Source organism: Lissotriton helveticus, chromosome 3_1, assembly GCF_964261635.1.
Source record: "Lissotriton helveticus chromosome 3_1, aLisHel1.1, whole genome shotgun sequence".
NCBI lineage: Eukaryota > Metazoa > Chordata > Amphibia > Caudata > Salamandridae > Lissotriton > Lissotriton helveticus.
Genome location: NC_136061.1, coordinates 715,913,855 through 715,931,032, shown reverse-complemented (window position 1 = coordinate 715,931,032; position 17,178 = coordinate 715,913,855). Strand labels below are relative to the sequence as shown.

Sequence of the window (17,178 nt, the reverse complement as noted above, 5' to 3'; positions counted from 1 at the left end):
ATACATGCATTGAAGTCTGGGGCACTGAACAAGTCTCCCTCTTGTATATAGAAGAATAGCCCCACAAAGAGTCATCTTATATTTTAGTAGTTAAAGATGGCCGGCAGTCTCCAAGGTATGAACCTTACTTCAATCAAGGAAAACAATGAAGAGCAGGCCAAGAGACAATAAAATGGATTGCACACCCATCATGCATAGATTTACAGCTTTGCTTACCTTTCTGAGGTAGGCCAGCAGTGGCATTTACAGGAGGCACGTTAGATGGTGTCAGGCTCAAATTATCCCAGAGGTTTTCTAAACTTTCTGATTGCATCGGAGAGTTGTGAAATAAACTGGTTTCATCTTGCCTATTGGAAAAGCAAACAAAGGATTTTTACACACTTTGTAATTAAAACTAAATTACTGCTAGCAGTCATGAAACATATTTGAACATCTAGACAACACACAATGCAATGACTTACAAATTCAATCTACAACATTTTGGAAAAAAAAAAAATGCCTAACGTGTTACAATGCTTTTTAGACCTGGCACCATTGGCTTGGGTCACCCTTCCATTTTTTGCTGTATGAACTGTATTTTTGCTATGTGTTTTGCTGGTCTAGATGCTTTGGACACTTTGCCACTGCTACTCTGACAAAGAGCAAGTGCTCTCTATTGTAAAATGTTGTACTGGATTAGTGACTTCATGATTGGTTTATATAATTTACTTATCAGACCCTAATACAGTGCACCATGTGTGACCAGCGCTTGTAAATCAAATGCTGCTGAGGTCTTTCAGCCCTTCCTTGAATTCCTCATTCCTTATCCCTGCCTAACCCCTTTGTCAGTTGAAACGGATCCTCTGTTACTGTGTGGTCGCGCTGCTGAGAAACCTCCCACCTTAGTTGCGCCTTAGTCTCCAGCCCGGAAGGCTTCCGGTTCCGGTTTCAGGATTCCGGATCAGCCTCGGCAGCGTGGTGCGGACATCGCGGCAGTTGTTTGCCCGCTTTCGCCGCCTGTCTGCGCGCTGCTTGGAGCAGACTCAGGGAATCGCACTAGGGGTCACACTCGAGGAGACGCCACCCTAGTCGTCCTCCGTTTGGCGTGTGACCTGAGGAGACGCCACGGTGAGGACCGTAGTGGACTGCAGGCACTGATTGGGCAGATCCTAACCGGACCCTAACCAGAGGTCGCCCCGTAGCAAGATAGGGTGGGGATAGAGACCCCCAGGAACCCTAACCTGCAAGATAAGACACAGAGGAGGCTGCCAGGATTGGCAGTGCCAGGATTGGAAGAGCCAGAGGAAAAAAGGAATAAGGTGGTGGAGGAAGAGCATGGGCCCACAGAACAGAGGTCAGTGGAAAAAAACAATTATAATTGGGGGAGTTGCAGCTAAGAGTTTATGCTAAAGGGGCAGCAGTGCACCAAGAAATTGCGGGTAATTCAACAAAGCGAGAAAAAAAACGCCCTGAAAATCTCTGCTCCCTTGGGTGTAAGCAGAGAAGGAGAATATAAAGCTATGCCATTAGGGAAGAATAAACCACGTAAAGTACAGAATAATTCTAAAAAAAACAGGAAATAGAAGCCCTGGGGTAGAAGACCTAACAGAACTACCCAAAGACTTGGAAAGTGCAATGACGACACCTACCGGAAATAAAACATCTGCAATGGGGTCTACCGCATCCTCATGTATAATAAAACAGAAGGGGCTGATGACCGCTTAGGCAGCAGGCGTAAAAGTCGGTTCTACAGTCTCAAAATCTATCAAAGACTTTTTTGGTAAACATTTGAAAGAAAATGAGACACCAGAAAGAGCTAAATGCGGTGGAGTCCCCAAAAATGACAGAACCTGGTATCAGACGCCGATTCCCTGAATCAAACTTCGACATCGCTAAGATCCCAATGGAACCTCGGTTGTCCTCCTCCCCTCGGCTGTTTCAGTCAGTAATTATCCAAGACTTAGAGTTAGAGTGGGGGAGGAAGAAAATGAAATTCAGAGCGAATCACAGCCAGAGAGAGACGTTGCCCACGAGGAATATAGACGTAATGGGAAAGAAAGTTTGGAAAATGCTAATATTGTCCACATAGAGTTAGCAGGTCTACCCGTCAATAGTCTGGAAGTGACGGGTACCTCGAGCTTATCAATGCTCGAGGTTATGCTGATGCTCCAGAAAACTTTGCAAGGAATCTTAGAGGTTTCAGTTCTAAATAATGAAATTCTAAAAACCCAAAGTAATCAGTTTAAGAACATAATTGGGTAGCTGATGCAGATTCAAGGCCAAATGCCATCCCTTGTAAGAGCGGTAGAGAAAAAAGCAGATGAGGCGGGAGAAACGACAAGGGGAAATATACCTAAAGAGGAGGAGGCAACTGTATATATCTCCCGCTGTCCGTCCCATGATTATAAAGAGATATGGTGAAAGGAGGCGTTGCCTGAAGAGGAGGAAAGGGGGAAAAAGGTCCTACGGGTCAAACAGGTAGTAAAACAGGAGAAAAGGAAAAAGGTACTCCATGACCAAAGGCCCAGGGACAAGGCAGCAAGGGTAGAAACAGATCAGTTAACACTTGTAGACATAGGAGCAAGCACCCTTAGACAAAGAAAAATCAAGTTGGGACTTAGGTAAATGCGTGGCGAAGAGTGTAAAGGCCCCCTTGAGGAAATCTATGGGGAGAAAGGAGGGGGTAGAATCCAAATGGGAAATGGAGATGTCCATTGATGCAGGGCCAGGTAACTTATCCCTGGCGAAAAATTGTAAGAATAGAGGTAGAGTAGAAAGTAATATGAAGAGAAGGGGTGAAAGATCAGAGGAAAGCCTAAAGACCCTACAGGAATCCAGGATGGTGAACACCTGGCTATATCTAGAACCTAAGGAACAGGGAAAGGGGGAGAAATGGGGTAAGAAACTAAAACCTCTAAATCGCTCGCAGCTACTTTTCTCATTTGCTAATTGCCCTAGCTTAAAATATGTCAGTACAGATGACTTAAAAGAAGTGGGGGTTTTGGTTAACGCTAAAGGAGAAGAAATAACAAAGGTCCTTCTCCACTCAGCATTAATAAAAGTTGCAATGGAAAAAGCAGAAGCGGAGATGTTAAGGGAAGGAATCAGATTAGTAAATAGAGAGGATGTGATAAGGGATAATCAAGGGCACCAATCAATTCCTCAGAAACCATGCAGGGTTGGGAGAACGGCAAATAAAAATTATTACATCTGGACGGGGTAACAAGGAAGCCCTGGAAATTACAATTATTCCCAAAAAGAAAGGGTGGGGGGGAGGAAGATGTCTTGGTCAGAAACAGGTATAGAGAATTGGCTTATACGGACCAGGAGGAAGAGGGGAACTTTAGTAACATCGATTAGGAAACTGGGTCGTCGCACAGCCTATGTATCTAGTCTTGGACTGTTAATGGCTATAAAAGAATACAGATAGAGACTTTTAAAAACCTCCTCGGAAAGATCTATTTCGTGTGCCTACAGGAGACATGGCTGTGCGACGAAACCCCCGTTACTGAAGGTTTTGCACATCACGTAAAACCTGCAAGGAAGAATGAAATAGGTAGGGCATCAGGTGGCCAGATGACGTTGGTCTCCACAAGGATAGTGAGAGATATTTTTTCCTTTGATTTAACATGTAACTGGGCACTGGGTAGCAGAGTGCTGATCCTAAATACCAATATAGGGGGTGAAGATTCATGTATTATCAATGTGTACATACAGAAAGGGGAGAAAATGAGTATAAAGCAGAGCTGGAGTGTCTATATATAAAAAAAAAAAAAAAAAAAAAAAAAACGAAAGAGAACTTATATGAAATCTACCCAAGAGATGTGATCTTAATTCTAGGGGATTTTAATCAGACTAAATCCCCTAAAAACTGATGCCTGGAATAGCGATATGTTAAAAGCGTATAATATTGAGTCTGCAATGTTCATCAGCAACAAGCTCTCAAATCAAGATGTAGAGCTTGGACGGCTGCTGGGCTTGGTTTGTGTTAATGGTAGGAAAGAAACAGATCAGCCCGCAAAGCGCACCTTTAAAATAGGACAGCAAATGTGCCCCATAGACTATGCCTTTATTCAAGCTTGGTGTTTCCACTTAACTCAACATTTTGAAATACTCCAGGTAGAAGGTAGTGACCATTTCCCACTATTGATAGAAATTATGCAAATAAGGTTCCGCCGAGACAGAAATTGTTACATGTAGAGGTTGAATATCCTAAGCAACTTTCAAACCGGATTAGTGAAAGACACCTAAAGAAACTGAGGGAACTCCAGATAGTAGTTGACCTAGAAAATCTAGTAGAAGGAGAGGAGATATCCTGGTATGAGGATATAATAAGACAACTGGTAGAATGCCTCAGAATAAAAATTAAACGGGGCACGCCTAGCTTAGTAAGTAAAGTATCACTACATGTAAGTAATAAACCATGGTTTGATGAAGACTGCTGGAAAGCAAAGGCCGCTATTAGGCAACATGAAAGAAGCCTTAGGCGTAGCTATAATGAAGCAGCATTATTAGAACTTAAGAAATTAAGGATAAAATATAAGGCATCTATAAGAGAAAAAAAAGATCCTTTAAAGAAAAATGTTGGAAGAACTTACTAGTGGCAATTGAAGAACAAAAATGTCAAAGGCTTCTGGAAAATGATACAGGAATGTACGGGGAAAGCGGCAGGGACTATGCAATGTTCTGTCCCAGAGGATAAGTAGGTCACTTATCTTGAGGAGATCTACGGCAAATGGCCAAGGAGGGAGGAGATATCATCTAGCTGGCCAGGAGTTAGGGAAGAAGTAATGGAGCAGTTCTCTCAAGGCCATATCAAAACAATAATAGCCAACCTAAATTTGACATGAGCTGCTGGCCCAGACAATCTACCCGCCATCATTATAAAAACAAATATAGATCGGAGGGCGGAACTGTTCTCAAAGATGTTCTCAAGAATATTAAAAACCGGAACCTTACCAGATAGCTGGAAAGGGGCTATCATCAGACCAATACATAAAAAAGGCGATGTAAACTCCCCTAAAAATTATCGCCCGATAAACCTCTTGAATATTGGGGAAAAAGTATTTTCTAAAATAATCTTAGGTTTGCTAAAAGACTGGGCTGAAGATAACTGTATAGTACCTCCAGAACAGGGGGGGATTTAAAGAAGGGCACTCAACGGTGGATCATTGTTTTGCTCTCTGGGCGGTACCGCGGAAGTCGATAGAGCAAAGGGGTAACCTGTTTTGTTGTTTTGTAGACTTCCGCGCGGCATTCGACCTTGTAGGCAGGGAGCAGCTATGGTCAACCCTGGTAGGCTACAAGATACACGTTGACCTCTTAGCCCTTATTCAGGCCTTACATACAAATAACTGGGCCCAGGTAATCCTGGACGAGGAGGGCGGATTGTCTGGGAGGAGCCAGATTGGAAATGGCTTGAGGCAGGGTTGTGTACTAGCCCCATTGCTTTTTTCTCTGTTTATAGCAGACCTACCTCGGAACAAGAGAGGTTAGAGGGGCTAGTCCAAAGCTAGGAGGTAGTCACATATCTAGTCTGCTTTATGCAGACGATCTGGTGATCATGGACCAGGCAGAGATAGGCCTGCAGAGGAAATTAAACATGTTCCATAAATACTGCTTAAATAAAAAACTAGTAGTAAACATGGAAAAGACCAAAATATTATGTTTCGGTAAAAGTAAGACCCAATCCAAGCACAGAATTACTCGAGAAGGTAACTGAATATAGATACTTGGGAATATGGTTCACGAGTAATTTGAATTGGATCACCTATCTGGAAGCATTTAAAATGAGGGCAACGGCTTCTATGAAGGGCTTAAAAAGATTTAATAGCTTCTATGGGGACATGTCAGATGGGCCGGTTATAAAGGCCTACTTAGCAATGGTCCCCGCGCAATTTCTATATGGATCAGAGGTTCTCCTCCTAAGTGGGAAAAAATGTTGGGATAAAGAGGAGGGTATGATCCTGAAAAGCTTGTGCTCGCTGCCAAAATCATCAATGGTACAAGCAGCAAGACTAGAGTTGCGATTCACCTCCTGGGCAACAACCACTAGGATGGCCCTAATACGTTTTAGGCAGCGTCAAGGGATTAGGGAGCTCCCCAAAAAAATCTCACAGTGGTGTAGAGAGGAAATTGCCTCTAGTGAGTTACCCTGGGCAAAAGAAACAAGAGTCTCATTAAAAGAAGCATATGGAGTGCTGGGAATCGAACTAGACATGCAGTTAGAACACGTCAACATAGGCAAAAAAGAACTACGGTCATTGGGAGCTGACGTGTCCTGTATTTGCGATCAAGAGTATCTCCGGCAACAAATATCGGTGTCCCATATGATCCAAGTATGGGCTTCAGAAGACTACCCGTACCCTTACCCTTACTTAGATAGGTTACCGAACCAGCATTTAAGACGAGAGGTATTACAAGTGAAAATGGGAATAAAGCCCTGCTGTGTAAAAAATAGGGTTAAAAATCTCATGATAAATAGTGATGGTAAGTGCACTTGTATGTTAGGTACCTCCTGCGATATTATACATATTTTTTAGACTGTAGGATGGTCCTTGATATACGCAAGGAGATTTTTTTTTTTATAATTCTTTTTATTGAAGTAAACAAGAGGCCATACACATATCAGATGTCATACTATAGAATACAGTACAGTAGCGGATGGGCGAATATGGCAATGCAGATAAATAATTACACAGGAGTATATGACTTCAACTTAGTTAATCATATAAAGAAGGAGACACAATATGTTAAACAGCCTAGTTTAACTGCCGTCTGCAAGACCCATTCACCCAAGATTCAGGATAATTAAGGCCGGAGTAGACACCCAGATGAGTGAGAAAATCAATTTAGGATAAACAACCCACCTCTCGTAAAGAAAAAAAAGGAAAGAAAAAGGCCATAGAACAAAACAGACAAAATAACAAACCCCCCCCAGTCCTCCCACCCTGCACCCCTGCAATGGCTACGGCCTAACCCCACTAGCAGCGTGCCTGTCGCCCAAGAACTAACCCTAAAAGAAGGAAGGAAAAGAGCGGAGGAGGAGAAATCATACAGGCCCCCGTTCTCCCTTACCCCCCCGCCAGAAGCGACCGCCCGAAACATAATCAAGACAGTGTGAAGCTATGATTACAGGCCAACCGGGGGAGTTAGCAAGAACCAACTGACCACCACATCATTATAGGTTACAAATCCCGTATCGAATCAAGGTATTTTATCAAACCCAGGCAGTCAAGTTCAACCCTGGCCACTCCGATTTTTCGTGCAAGCCCTCCTCGCCCATACCGCCATTTCAATGGAAGAATCAGAGCGCTCGGAAAAGTCAAAGTCAGTGCAGTAGGATCGAAACCAAGATGCTAGTTCTCGATGTCCACAAATCAAACGAGGATAGCTGTCCACCGAAAATGAGTCACAAGAACGTGGTTGAACCAAGAGGGAGGAAAATAATAATGAATCACTCCAATAGTCACGGAGGAACTTATTACGGCGTATAAAACTGTCCATGTCCATCTTGGGCGGTATTGGCATTGAGCAGGATGAGCTTACGATAGTCCCAGGCTCACTGGCTGTTATTTGGGAACCGACAAAACACACCAAATCCGGCTTCCGCACGGGGTCCTCAGTCTCCAGCGTACCCTGCTCCGCAGGTACCATAGCTTGCTGAAAACCTATCGGAGGGTCGTAGTTCGGTCGCAGGCAGATATCGTCCACTGTTACAATCATTTTCTGGATGATGGCGGTGACCTGCGAGTGGAGCGCCCCAATGGCGGCCATTACGGCCTGCAGCGATGGCGTACCTTCTGCCCGCTCCATCCCCTCTCACGAACCGACCGAGCAGGACTTGAACCCCCTGAGGTAGACTACTCCAGGGTAACAGGCACACGTGAGGCCGACGACAACGATGGTCGCTCAGTCTCGCAATATCGACACCTTCGCTGCCAGCGAGGGCCCAGGCCCGTCGACCCCGGGAGGCAAGCAGAGTCTCCTGGCGACGGACCCCCGACCACAGCAACCGGTGCGTCACGCCGCTGTATCCTTGAAATCAACCGATCACAGTGTCGCCATCCAAACAATCAGGATATACCCCACTTCGGGAGACCGGACGCCGCCCAAATCCCGCGGCCGATGTTGTTCAACTCCAACCCGGACGGGTGAGAAATCGAGGCCCCGGCTTCCACGCTGGGTTAGGCCGAGAATAAAAACACGGCGTATCTTCATCATTCGAGAAGATGGAAATCCCGGGATTGCACCTTTAGACTCAGGAACACCTCATGAACACGGGGGTCTGGTGCAAATTCAGGATCAATGTCAGGATATACAAGCTGCTGGCGGAGGTTTGGCGGAGCCGGGAGCTTACGCGGCCATCCTGGTTGCTAGCGTAACTCCTCCCTCACGCAAGGAGATTTTATGCCCGATATTTAAAAAATACAGGATTATGAATAGGAAGCAAGCTGCAAACCTCCTAGTGGGAATGACAAATTTGCATACTGCCTGTGCTTTGGGGAAATACATGAGTAGAGTTAGGGTGTTTCCCCAGAGTAGAGAATTATAGGTGCATGTAACCCCCTATTATATAATGATAGCATTTTAATGTATGTACTGCGTTTGGAAGGTTCGGTTAAATATGTTCAACTCATTGTGATTTTAACAACCTAGGAGGATATTGTTTAATAACAAAAGGAGTCGTTATCTTCCAGGAAATGACAGATGTAATTTTGTAAACGGTTCATATGTGTTTTTACAAAGTTTTTATAAAATGTATAGTGTATACTTTTATGGTTTACCAAACAAAATACATTTTAATGAAAAACATTTTTTTTTTTAAATGCTGCTGGTGGGCTTTCAGCATGTGTTGTGCCAACCACAGAAGCAGGTTGTAAAATGTAACTCAGGCCACCATTGCAGAGCCTGTGTGCAGCCTGGGGCTGCCATATCGACTTGGCAAGTGCACCCACTTGCCAGTCCCTAAACCTTCCCTTATCGCATATATCAGTCACCCCTAAGGTAGGCCAATGGGCAGGGTGCATTGTATGTAAAAGGTAGGACATGCCCTGATGTGTGTGGCATATCCAGATAGTGAATTACAGCCAAATTCGTTTTTTCACTATTGCAAGGCTATCTGTTCCCATAGGCCAGAAAGGGCAGTTTGATTATAATATCTTATAATCCTAACTGACTCTGGGAACTAGGTAGAAATTCTGAACTCAGAAGGATAACATACATCTTTTAGTGAAGTTGGTTTTAACATTCTGTGTTTGAAAATACCACTTTTAGAAAGTAGGTATTTGTTTGCCAAACCATCCGAGCCTGCCTCTGCTAGGTTGTGTATTCCATGTCTGGTTTGTGAGTGACAGGGGCTGGGGTGGCTCCAGGAGACAGGGTGAGTCAGCACAAAGCTGACTAGACCTATCTGCATGAGGAGTGTTGGGAGGAGTAGCACCTGGGCCTGAATAGGGCTGTGCCTGCCTTTCACAATGCTGGATCGGCCTCCTGTGGTGTGTCTAATGACCCTAGCCCACACTGACAAAGGAAGAAGTTTGCACTGGCAGAATACACCCAGAACTAGTTTGGACTAGGTACAGACACTCTGCCATCAGAGACAAAGGATTTTTGTGTATAAAAAGGAGGATCCAGATCCCAGAACTTTAGATCACTTCTGGGAATCAAGACAAACCTTTGCAAAAGAAAAGAACCAAGGCAGCTGAAGGAGGAGACTGCCCCTGTGCTGTTGGGGTTGGCCTGCAGTAGTTACTTTATTTGCCAAGCAAAGGAGAAAAGGAACTTTGTGTGGACTTTTGCAATCTTGAAGAAGCCTTTCCAAGGGCTTGAACTGTGCTTGCCTCCTGACTGAAGTCTCAGGGATACAAGACTTCACCACCAGCTCCCTTGAATTCCCTTGCTGAGGAATTCTGCCTGCAGAGAGGTGCCTACTGTTTGGGTCTTCTGAGAAGAATGAGTCGTTCGAAGCTGGAAGCGCAACGAGGAGAAGCTGGTCGCCGCCACAGCAGTAATTGCTGTCACATAGCTGAAGCGTGCGATGCTGCAGCTATTCGCAGTCGCATCATCGACGAAGTGTGTCGCGTCACCGGAGAAGCGTGTTGCTGCCGCAGAGGTAGACTTCGCATCACCGGAGAAGCGAGTGGTAGGGCCTGTCGCAGCCCAGAAGTTAGATTCCGTCACACGGCCGTCGGGCATGCACACATCCAACGCTGTCGCATCGCATCAAGACGCCATTTTGTCGCATTGCACCAGATCGTCGCATCGCGGCGTTATCTTGTCGCACCGCACCTAATCCCAGTAAGAAACTGCTGCATCACCTCCTCTCCGGTAAGGAACCGATGCATCACCTCCACTGCAGTAAGGAACCAATGCATCACCTCCCCCGAAGCAAGGAACCGACGCATCACCTTCCCTGCGATCCTTTTGTTTGTATAGCGGGATGCATCCAAGGTACTTTGAGAGTAAAATGTTGCTTTTACCATCTACATTGAACTAAGCTATTTCTACCATTTTAAAGCCTGTTTTGGATTACAGTAATGTGGATTTTTGTTTTTTCGGTTTTGTGATAAGTCTAGTAAAGATTACTTCTCTTTCTAAAGTGGTGTGGTATCCATTTGTAGTGTTTTCACTGTATTAGTGTATGTGTTCACAAATGCTTTACAAACTGCCTCTGAGATAAGCTTGTCTGCTCGTGCCAAGCTACCAAGGGGGTGAGCAGGGGTTATTTTAGAAGTGTACCCTATTACCCTTACTAGAAGCAAGGGTCCCTGTTTGGTCAAAGGTACCTACCTCTGCCAACTAGAGAACCCTAGTTGTAACAAAGCTTATTTATTTCATGTAATTACGACAAATTTGCTTACATTCTCTTTTGGAATTGAGGGGGTGGGGATGTCTTGTACACTGCACTATGCTGCTGCAGATTCCCAGAGTACAACGGGTATAGCCAGACGAGGGACCCGTGCTCACTGGGCAATAGGGCTCCAATTGCACTCACTGGCAAGGTTTATGTAAGCGATAACCATCCTGGGATTGCTTTTGTTTCTGTCCAGGGGGTGGTGGGGAGGGAAGTTTGGGGTTTGGCATTTCAGGCTGGACAATTATTTGTCCAGCGTCAGACCACAGTGCGGCAGGCTTCCGGCAAGCTATCTTGGTAGAGATAACACTAGTCAGTAGCATAACATCCTCAAAGGCTATCAGATACTGTTATGCTAGAAGAGTTTGTCCCCTTTGCACTTGTTTGCTCAGCTGCAACTTACTACTCTGTGCAGGACTTCAAGACTGAAGCATGGCAGCTGCCAGTTTTTCCCCGGAATTTCCAAAAACCATAATGATGTACACGAAACATTCAGCACACTAGTCTGGCTCCTGAGGATTTGCATTCTATCTGGCTGAGACCATAAGGCTGCACCAGCCACTGACCGTACCTGTCTCCTCATTGGTAAGAGTCTTATTTGGATCACCAATCAGTTGTTCATTGCTCAATTATCAAGCCCATAGTCGGGAGGTCTACAGCTGCACATCTGCCTGAACTGAGGGTGTTGGGCATCAGATCAACAACGATATTAGCATTTGTTTTTCTACTAATAGTTTACCCGTCAGTGTAGTTTTGCAGCTTGAAGATCTTTCTGGATTCACTATGCTGCGCATTATTCCGCGGTCTAGTGGTTGGGTCCGGAATCGTAGTCTTTTCTTTTTTTTTTCGTAGCCCAGGTGGGCGTCGACGTCCCACCTTTTGGTGTCCTTCCGTGACGTCAGCACGCTTCCTGCGGAAGCTCCCACCCTTGGGCGCCATCTTCGGATTCTTTTTTTCTCGTTTATTGTTTTTGCGAATCCTTGGCAATGTTCAATTAAGTTTTTTAATCCACTTTGTCGTTCAAGGTATCTGTTTCAGTGTTGGCCTTGTATTCTATCACCTGATTCTTCAGCCTCATCTTTCTGGCGGAGGTGGGTGGGTTCGCTAGTGAATTCAGAAAGATCTTCAAGCTGCAAAACGACAGACAGGTAAGAAACTATTCGTTTTGCAGCGTGAAGCTTTCTGGATTCACGTTGCTGTGCATAGACTTTGTAGCAGTTTGTTATTTTTGTGGCGGCTGGGTGGAAGATGAGCGTTGGCTGTTGAATATATGTTGAAGCACTTTCTTTCCTACTTGTGCTTCCTTGTTCATTTGTACCCGAGATCCTGAGCCAGGCTTTCCTTCTTTCAGTGATTCCCAACATCAGCCTACTGGATGTGTCTGCCCAATCCAAGGCTGTTTTGAGGCAAGCGTTCGCCAAATTCTTCCCCTCCTCCACGCGGTGTGAGGCTCTGTGTTGGTACTCTTGTGGGAGGTGCTTCATCAGCTGCCCAATTTGGTCCAGTATTTGGTACTGGTGCCTATTAAGTAGGGCGTTTGAGTTTGCCATGCGCCAATGCATTGCTGTATTCCTTTCTATTTTTCTCCCAGTTAGGTCCATCGTCCTGCTTTCCTTGTCTGGCAGTGGCCCGGATGTCGTCGGCACATTTGCCCTCTTCCTTACGGTCGCCGTGATAATGGAGTCCGCCAGGACTGTACCTCTGATGTACAGGGGATCTTTCGTGGAGTGTTTGTATTTCTTCCCCGTCCTCGGCGTCACGGACCTGCATGTCGCCGGTTCCTTAAACGCCTCCTTCCCCTGAGCCATGACACTTTCAAGCATTGGGAGATACTGGCTCCTGGTCTGCGTGGGGAGTAGAGTCTCCAATAGGAAGTCAGACTTTTGTTTTTCTTCGTCAAGTTTGACTCCAAACGCCGTTGCCGCGTTCTGGATCACCATATTGTACGCCCCAATGTCGTCTGGCGGCAAAGGCCTCGAAGGGTACGTATCTACGCCCTCTTCTAAACTTTCGGTGTCGAGGTCCTGCCATTCCAGGTCCTGCGTCCCAGAGGATGCAGACCTGAGGAACGTCCGCTGGTAGTCGTCACCCTTCTCCTTATAGTAGAAGTCCTCATCTGCTTGATGTTCTAGAGTTTTGGGGCTTTTCTGCAGCCCTTCGGCCTCGAAATCCTCCTACTCTTCTTCTACTTCGACGATAACCGGTGTTTGACGGAATCGTTAACTGTTTGAGTGGTTCGTCGAACTGCTTTCTTTGTAGGATGTTATCCATTTCGGCCTCGAGCCGTCTTTTCTTTCTTTCCAGTGCGGTGGTCTGTTTAGCGTCAGACTGTTCGGCTGGTCTCTTTGCCGTGTATTTCGACATCGAAATGGGCCTCGTTTCCTTTGTCGACGTCGAGGCGACCTTTGGGGCCTTCTCTTTCGAAGTCTAACGTTGCTTCTCGGGGACGTGCTCCGACGACCTTGGCTTTTCGCTGGTCTTCGCTGCTTGGGAGTCCTTCTCGAAGGATCCGCCGGGCTCTCTGTCCTTGGATGCAGCTGCGGCTGACGAGGTTTTCGGCGCCAGTGCTCCCTTGGAGGACTTACTAATTTTTTTGTGAGTCTAGTTTAGACTTTCGATGGCCTGTCGGGGCTTTTGGGGGTCGACGACTCTTACCTCTTTAGAAGTTCTCTTTTCGGTCTCTACGACCGTGTAGCCGTCGTCTTCTCAGGCGACGTTGTCTTATTCGTCAGTCGAGAGTTCCAGGTCTCGAAGCGACAGTGGTTGGCCCTTCCCCTGCATGGTGTAGTTGGCCCCTCTGTCGCTCTGACACGGAGAGTCTTCGGTGTGAAGGCCGAGCAAGCGTTGCAGTCCTTGCTCTCATGGTCGACCGGTAAGCAGAGGTTGCAAACCGGGTGCTGGTTCTTCTGCGCGTACTTGGTGGCAGTTACGGCAGAATTTGAAAGGGGTGTTGTCTATTTCTCACGCTCAGGGGGCCCCCTGTATGCACATTCTCCGTTGGACATCGAAGTTCTCCTTCTTCGTCGCCCCGGCTTAAATATGTTCTTAGTCGTCTTCAGTCTTTTCCTGCAAAATTAGACTCTATGTCTTTTCCCGTCCAAAACTCTGGAGCCTCTCGGGAACGATCCAGACCCAACGGCGGAAAAAAGAATCTGAAGATGACGCCCAAGGGTGTGAGCTTCCGCTGGAAGCGTGCAGACCGTCACAGAAGGACACCAAAAGGTGGGACGTAGACGCCCACCTGGGCTACATAAACAAACAAAAAACAAAGAAAAGACCACGATTCCGGACCCAACCACTAGAACGCGGAATAATGCACAGCATAGTGAATCCAGAAAGATTCACACGGCAAAAAAACAATTATATTATGCGACTGCCATTTCCATCAATTTGGCTCTCACGCTATAGCACTTTTGGTTCTGTGCTAACTCTCCTGCCAGGCTCATCTATCCATAAGATCTGGCATCCCCATCAGCTGCAAATATACAAAACAGATGGGTGGAATACTCCAATTAAGCTCAGCCACTGGTAATCACTGGTAAAACCGAGCTGGCATGGGTGAGCAAAATAACGATGGATTGGGATGCTGCCTGAGCAATTAACAGTTGGGGAGAGGATGTAGCCTAACGGTTAGGGTGGTGGACTTCAAATCTGGGGAACAGAGTTAGAATCTCGGCAACGACGCTGAAGCTCAACATCCTGTGTGATTCTGGGCAAATCACTTAATCTCCCCGTGCCGAACAAAAAAATAATGTGTCCTCATGTAATGCAACTGGTGCTCATGTAAAGCGCTCCGATACCCAATTTCGGGTCAAACATCGAGGGGGGAAAAAAAAAACTGGCTGAGATAAACTCAAGAATTTCCCCATCCCGGTTTTGTATACTTATTGTGCCACCCTAAGTGGGACAGATATGCCCAGACGTGGGTCCCGTGCACACAATCACTGGAACCAAGCTGTACCCAGCTGATGAGCCCATAAGTAGGGCAAAACCAGTCCTGAGCTGTTTATGTTCTGGTTCAGAGAGGACATGGCTTTTCTGTTCGGGCTGGACTGTTACTATTGTAGCAGGTCAACACTGATTTGCATACAGCTGTCCAAACGGAGGTGACATGATGTGCAAAATAATGATGGATTGGGATATGACCCCAAGTAATTACTAGCGGCCGAGATTTCAAGCATTCCATCCATCACTGTTTTGTACCTCTATCAACTGGGCAGATGCCCTAGGAGACTGCCTCATACAGGGATAGTTGTAGGCACTTAGACTGCCATAGGACTTAACCTTCCCAATCCAATGAGAAAACATTTACTATTAAATTTCAAAATACTTAACTAATAAAGTTGACAAAGCAACGTTAAATGGTCACAAAAAGTAAATGAAACAACTAGCTTGCCATAGCAACGGCCTCCGGCGCAGAATAATATATTATGCTTGGAGTCAACCGATCGTCTGTACTCGGTTGCTGTACTTACACTGCACCAACGAATCAAGTTAAGGATACCAAGTTAACGTTTAGCCTCCAATTTCAAATTCCTTCACATTTACAAATGTTTTAAAATTTTCAATTGTTCTCCTTTATTTATACATATTTTAGTAATCTTAGTATTCATTGTATAAACAGTTGCCAAACTCCTCAGTAGGCGTGGACCAGGGGTCAGCAGACCACAGGTTAAGAACCACTGGACTAGGAGGACTAGTAATGTAATTTTGTAATGAGCACATGAACAATCAGACTGCTACAAAGAAGTTGAAAAACAAAAATCAGACATACATAGACATTATTGCGTAGGACCCTGGATAGGGTTGGAGGAATGCAAAGGACTGCATTGCTTGGTAGGACGCAGGAGGTCATAATATAAATGGATCTGGCTGAAGCGCAGATTTCTCAGTTCACTGTGGTAGTTGAGCGGGAATGAGTTCTGAGCAGTACGCACAAGCAGCCTTGTTTCTTGCACTAGTGGCTCAAGGGAGGTGGAACTTTGTGTAACTAGAATCATATTCGTTACGGCTAAAGTGCACTCGGTGTGTGTCTGTGGCTTTGGTTGTAGAGATGGCTGTACGGGACCAGAGGCCATGAGTAATACAGTCTGCCACTCATACAGCCAGAGATGTAGTAGGCTTGTCCAAACCAACTTTAGCTCGGCCTCAACTAAAGCACAGAGGCGCAAAAGTGAATAAAAAAACTGTTACACTTTCTGCTAAATATCTGTGAGTTTCAATTTAAAGCAAAATACATACACATGAAAGCAGAGCAGATGAATCTTTAAAAACAATCCTAAACTGCCAATCTAAAAACGAAGCACTAACCGCAAGCAACATTGTCAAATCCACCAAGATCCATCAACAGCAACTATTCCACATTAACTTACAATTTAACAAGCTAACAGTTACAGGAAACACCAATACATAACATCTCACCAAATTAACCCTTTACAGTTTACACAATATAAACGAATTAAGCCATAAAAACACATTTGATGCCATTTCAATTTATCACAGCTGTTTTACAGCAGAAAAATAAACGTTCAGTGATGCTTGACTACTACCCTTCATGAGATGGTGCCTCAGATACCCAGTAAAGTAATATGGTTTCCAAATTCCCATAATCCAGCGCAGCTTTCCCTTGAATTATGGTCAGAACTGTTTAAGGAAGTCAAAAGAGTCTCAAGCTCCTTCTATACAGTTCCACATCAGCATAAACCTCTGGAGTGGCACAAACTTCCAACAATGATGGGCAGGTAGTGTTTGCAGCTGTATTGCACACTTGCTACTGGTTAAACTATGCACACGAGACAACTACAACATTTACTCCCAAGTACAATGTTTCCAAACTCGAGAAGTGCAGAGCTACAGGACATGTTGCCTGGCTATTGTACTTTTCCAGAAGAATGAAAGCCAGTTAAAACTTTAGGATAAAGTTCTAGATTACGTCGACCCTCCCTCTGTGAGTCTCCAAAAGAGAACCTACTAACAGAATATATGGCTGAGGGCACTCAAAATTCTTTGGAGGCATTAATTCAAACAACAAACTTTTACCGTTAAAAGTGTTTTAGAAGTACATCCAATTCACCACAAGTTGGTTATATCACAGGGTTTGCTGTGCCATCTCACTACTGGAAGTTACAAGGATATAGGGGAAAAATATATATATATATATAAAACTTCTTTACAGAAAGGTGGGTCGCACTCACCGGTCAATCATAGTTCTTTTATTTCCTTTTTGCAAAATCCATTCATGCCAGAACCAAAGGGTGCCCCAACGCGTTTCGGACCTTGTTCACAAGGTGCTTTGGCGGTATTTCAAAACTAATTAAATACATTTTTATGTGTTTTGGCATCAC

General features: G+C 45.2%; 1 protein-coding gene across 1 annotated transcript in view; it reads right to left on the bottom strand.

The window, feature by feature from the left end:
- DEPDC7 (DEP domain containing 7) overlaps positions 1-17,178 on the bottom strand; it is a 310,449-nt gene that overhangs the window by 166,277 nt on the left and 126,994 nt on the right. Inside the window, exon 3 of the mRNA XM_078680860.1 lies at positions 217-347. Within this exon, the coding sequence (XP_078536986.1) occupies positions 217-347 (131 nt within the window). The remainder of the gene's footprint in view (positions 1-216; positions 348-17,178) is intronic.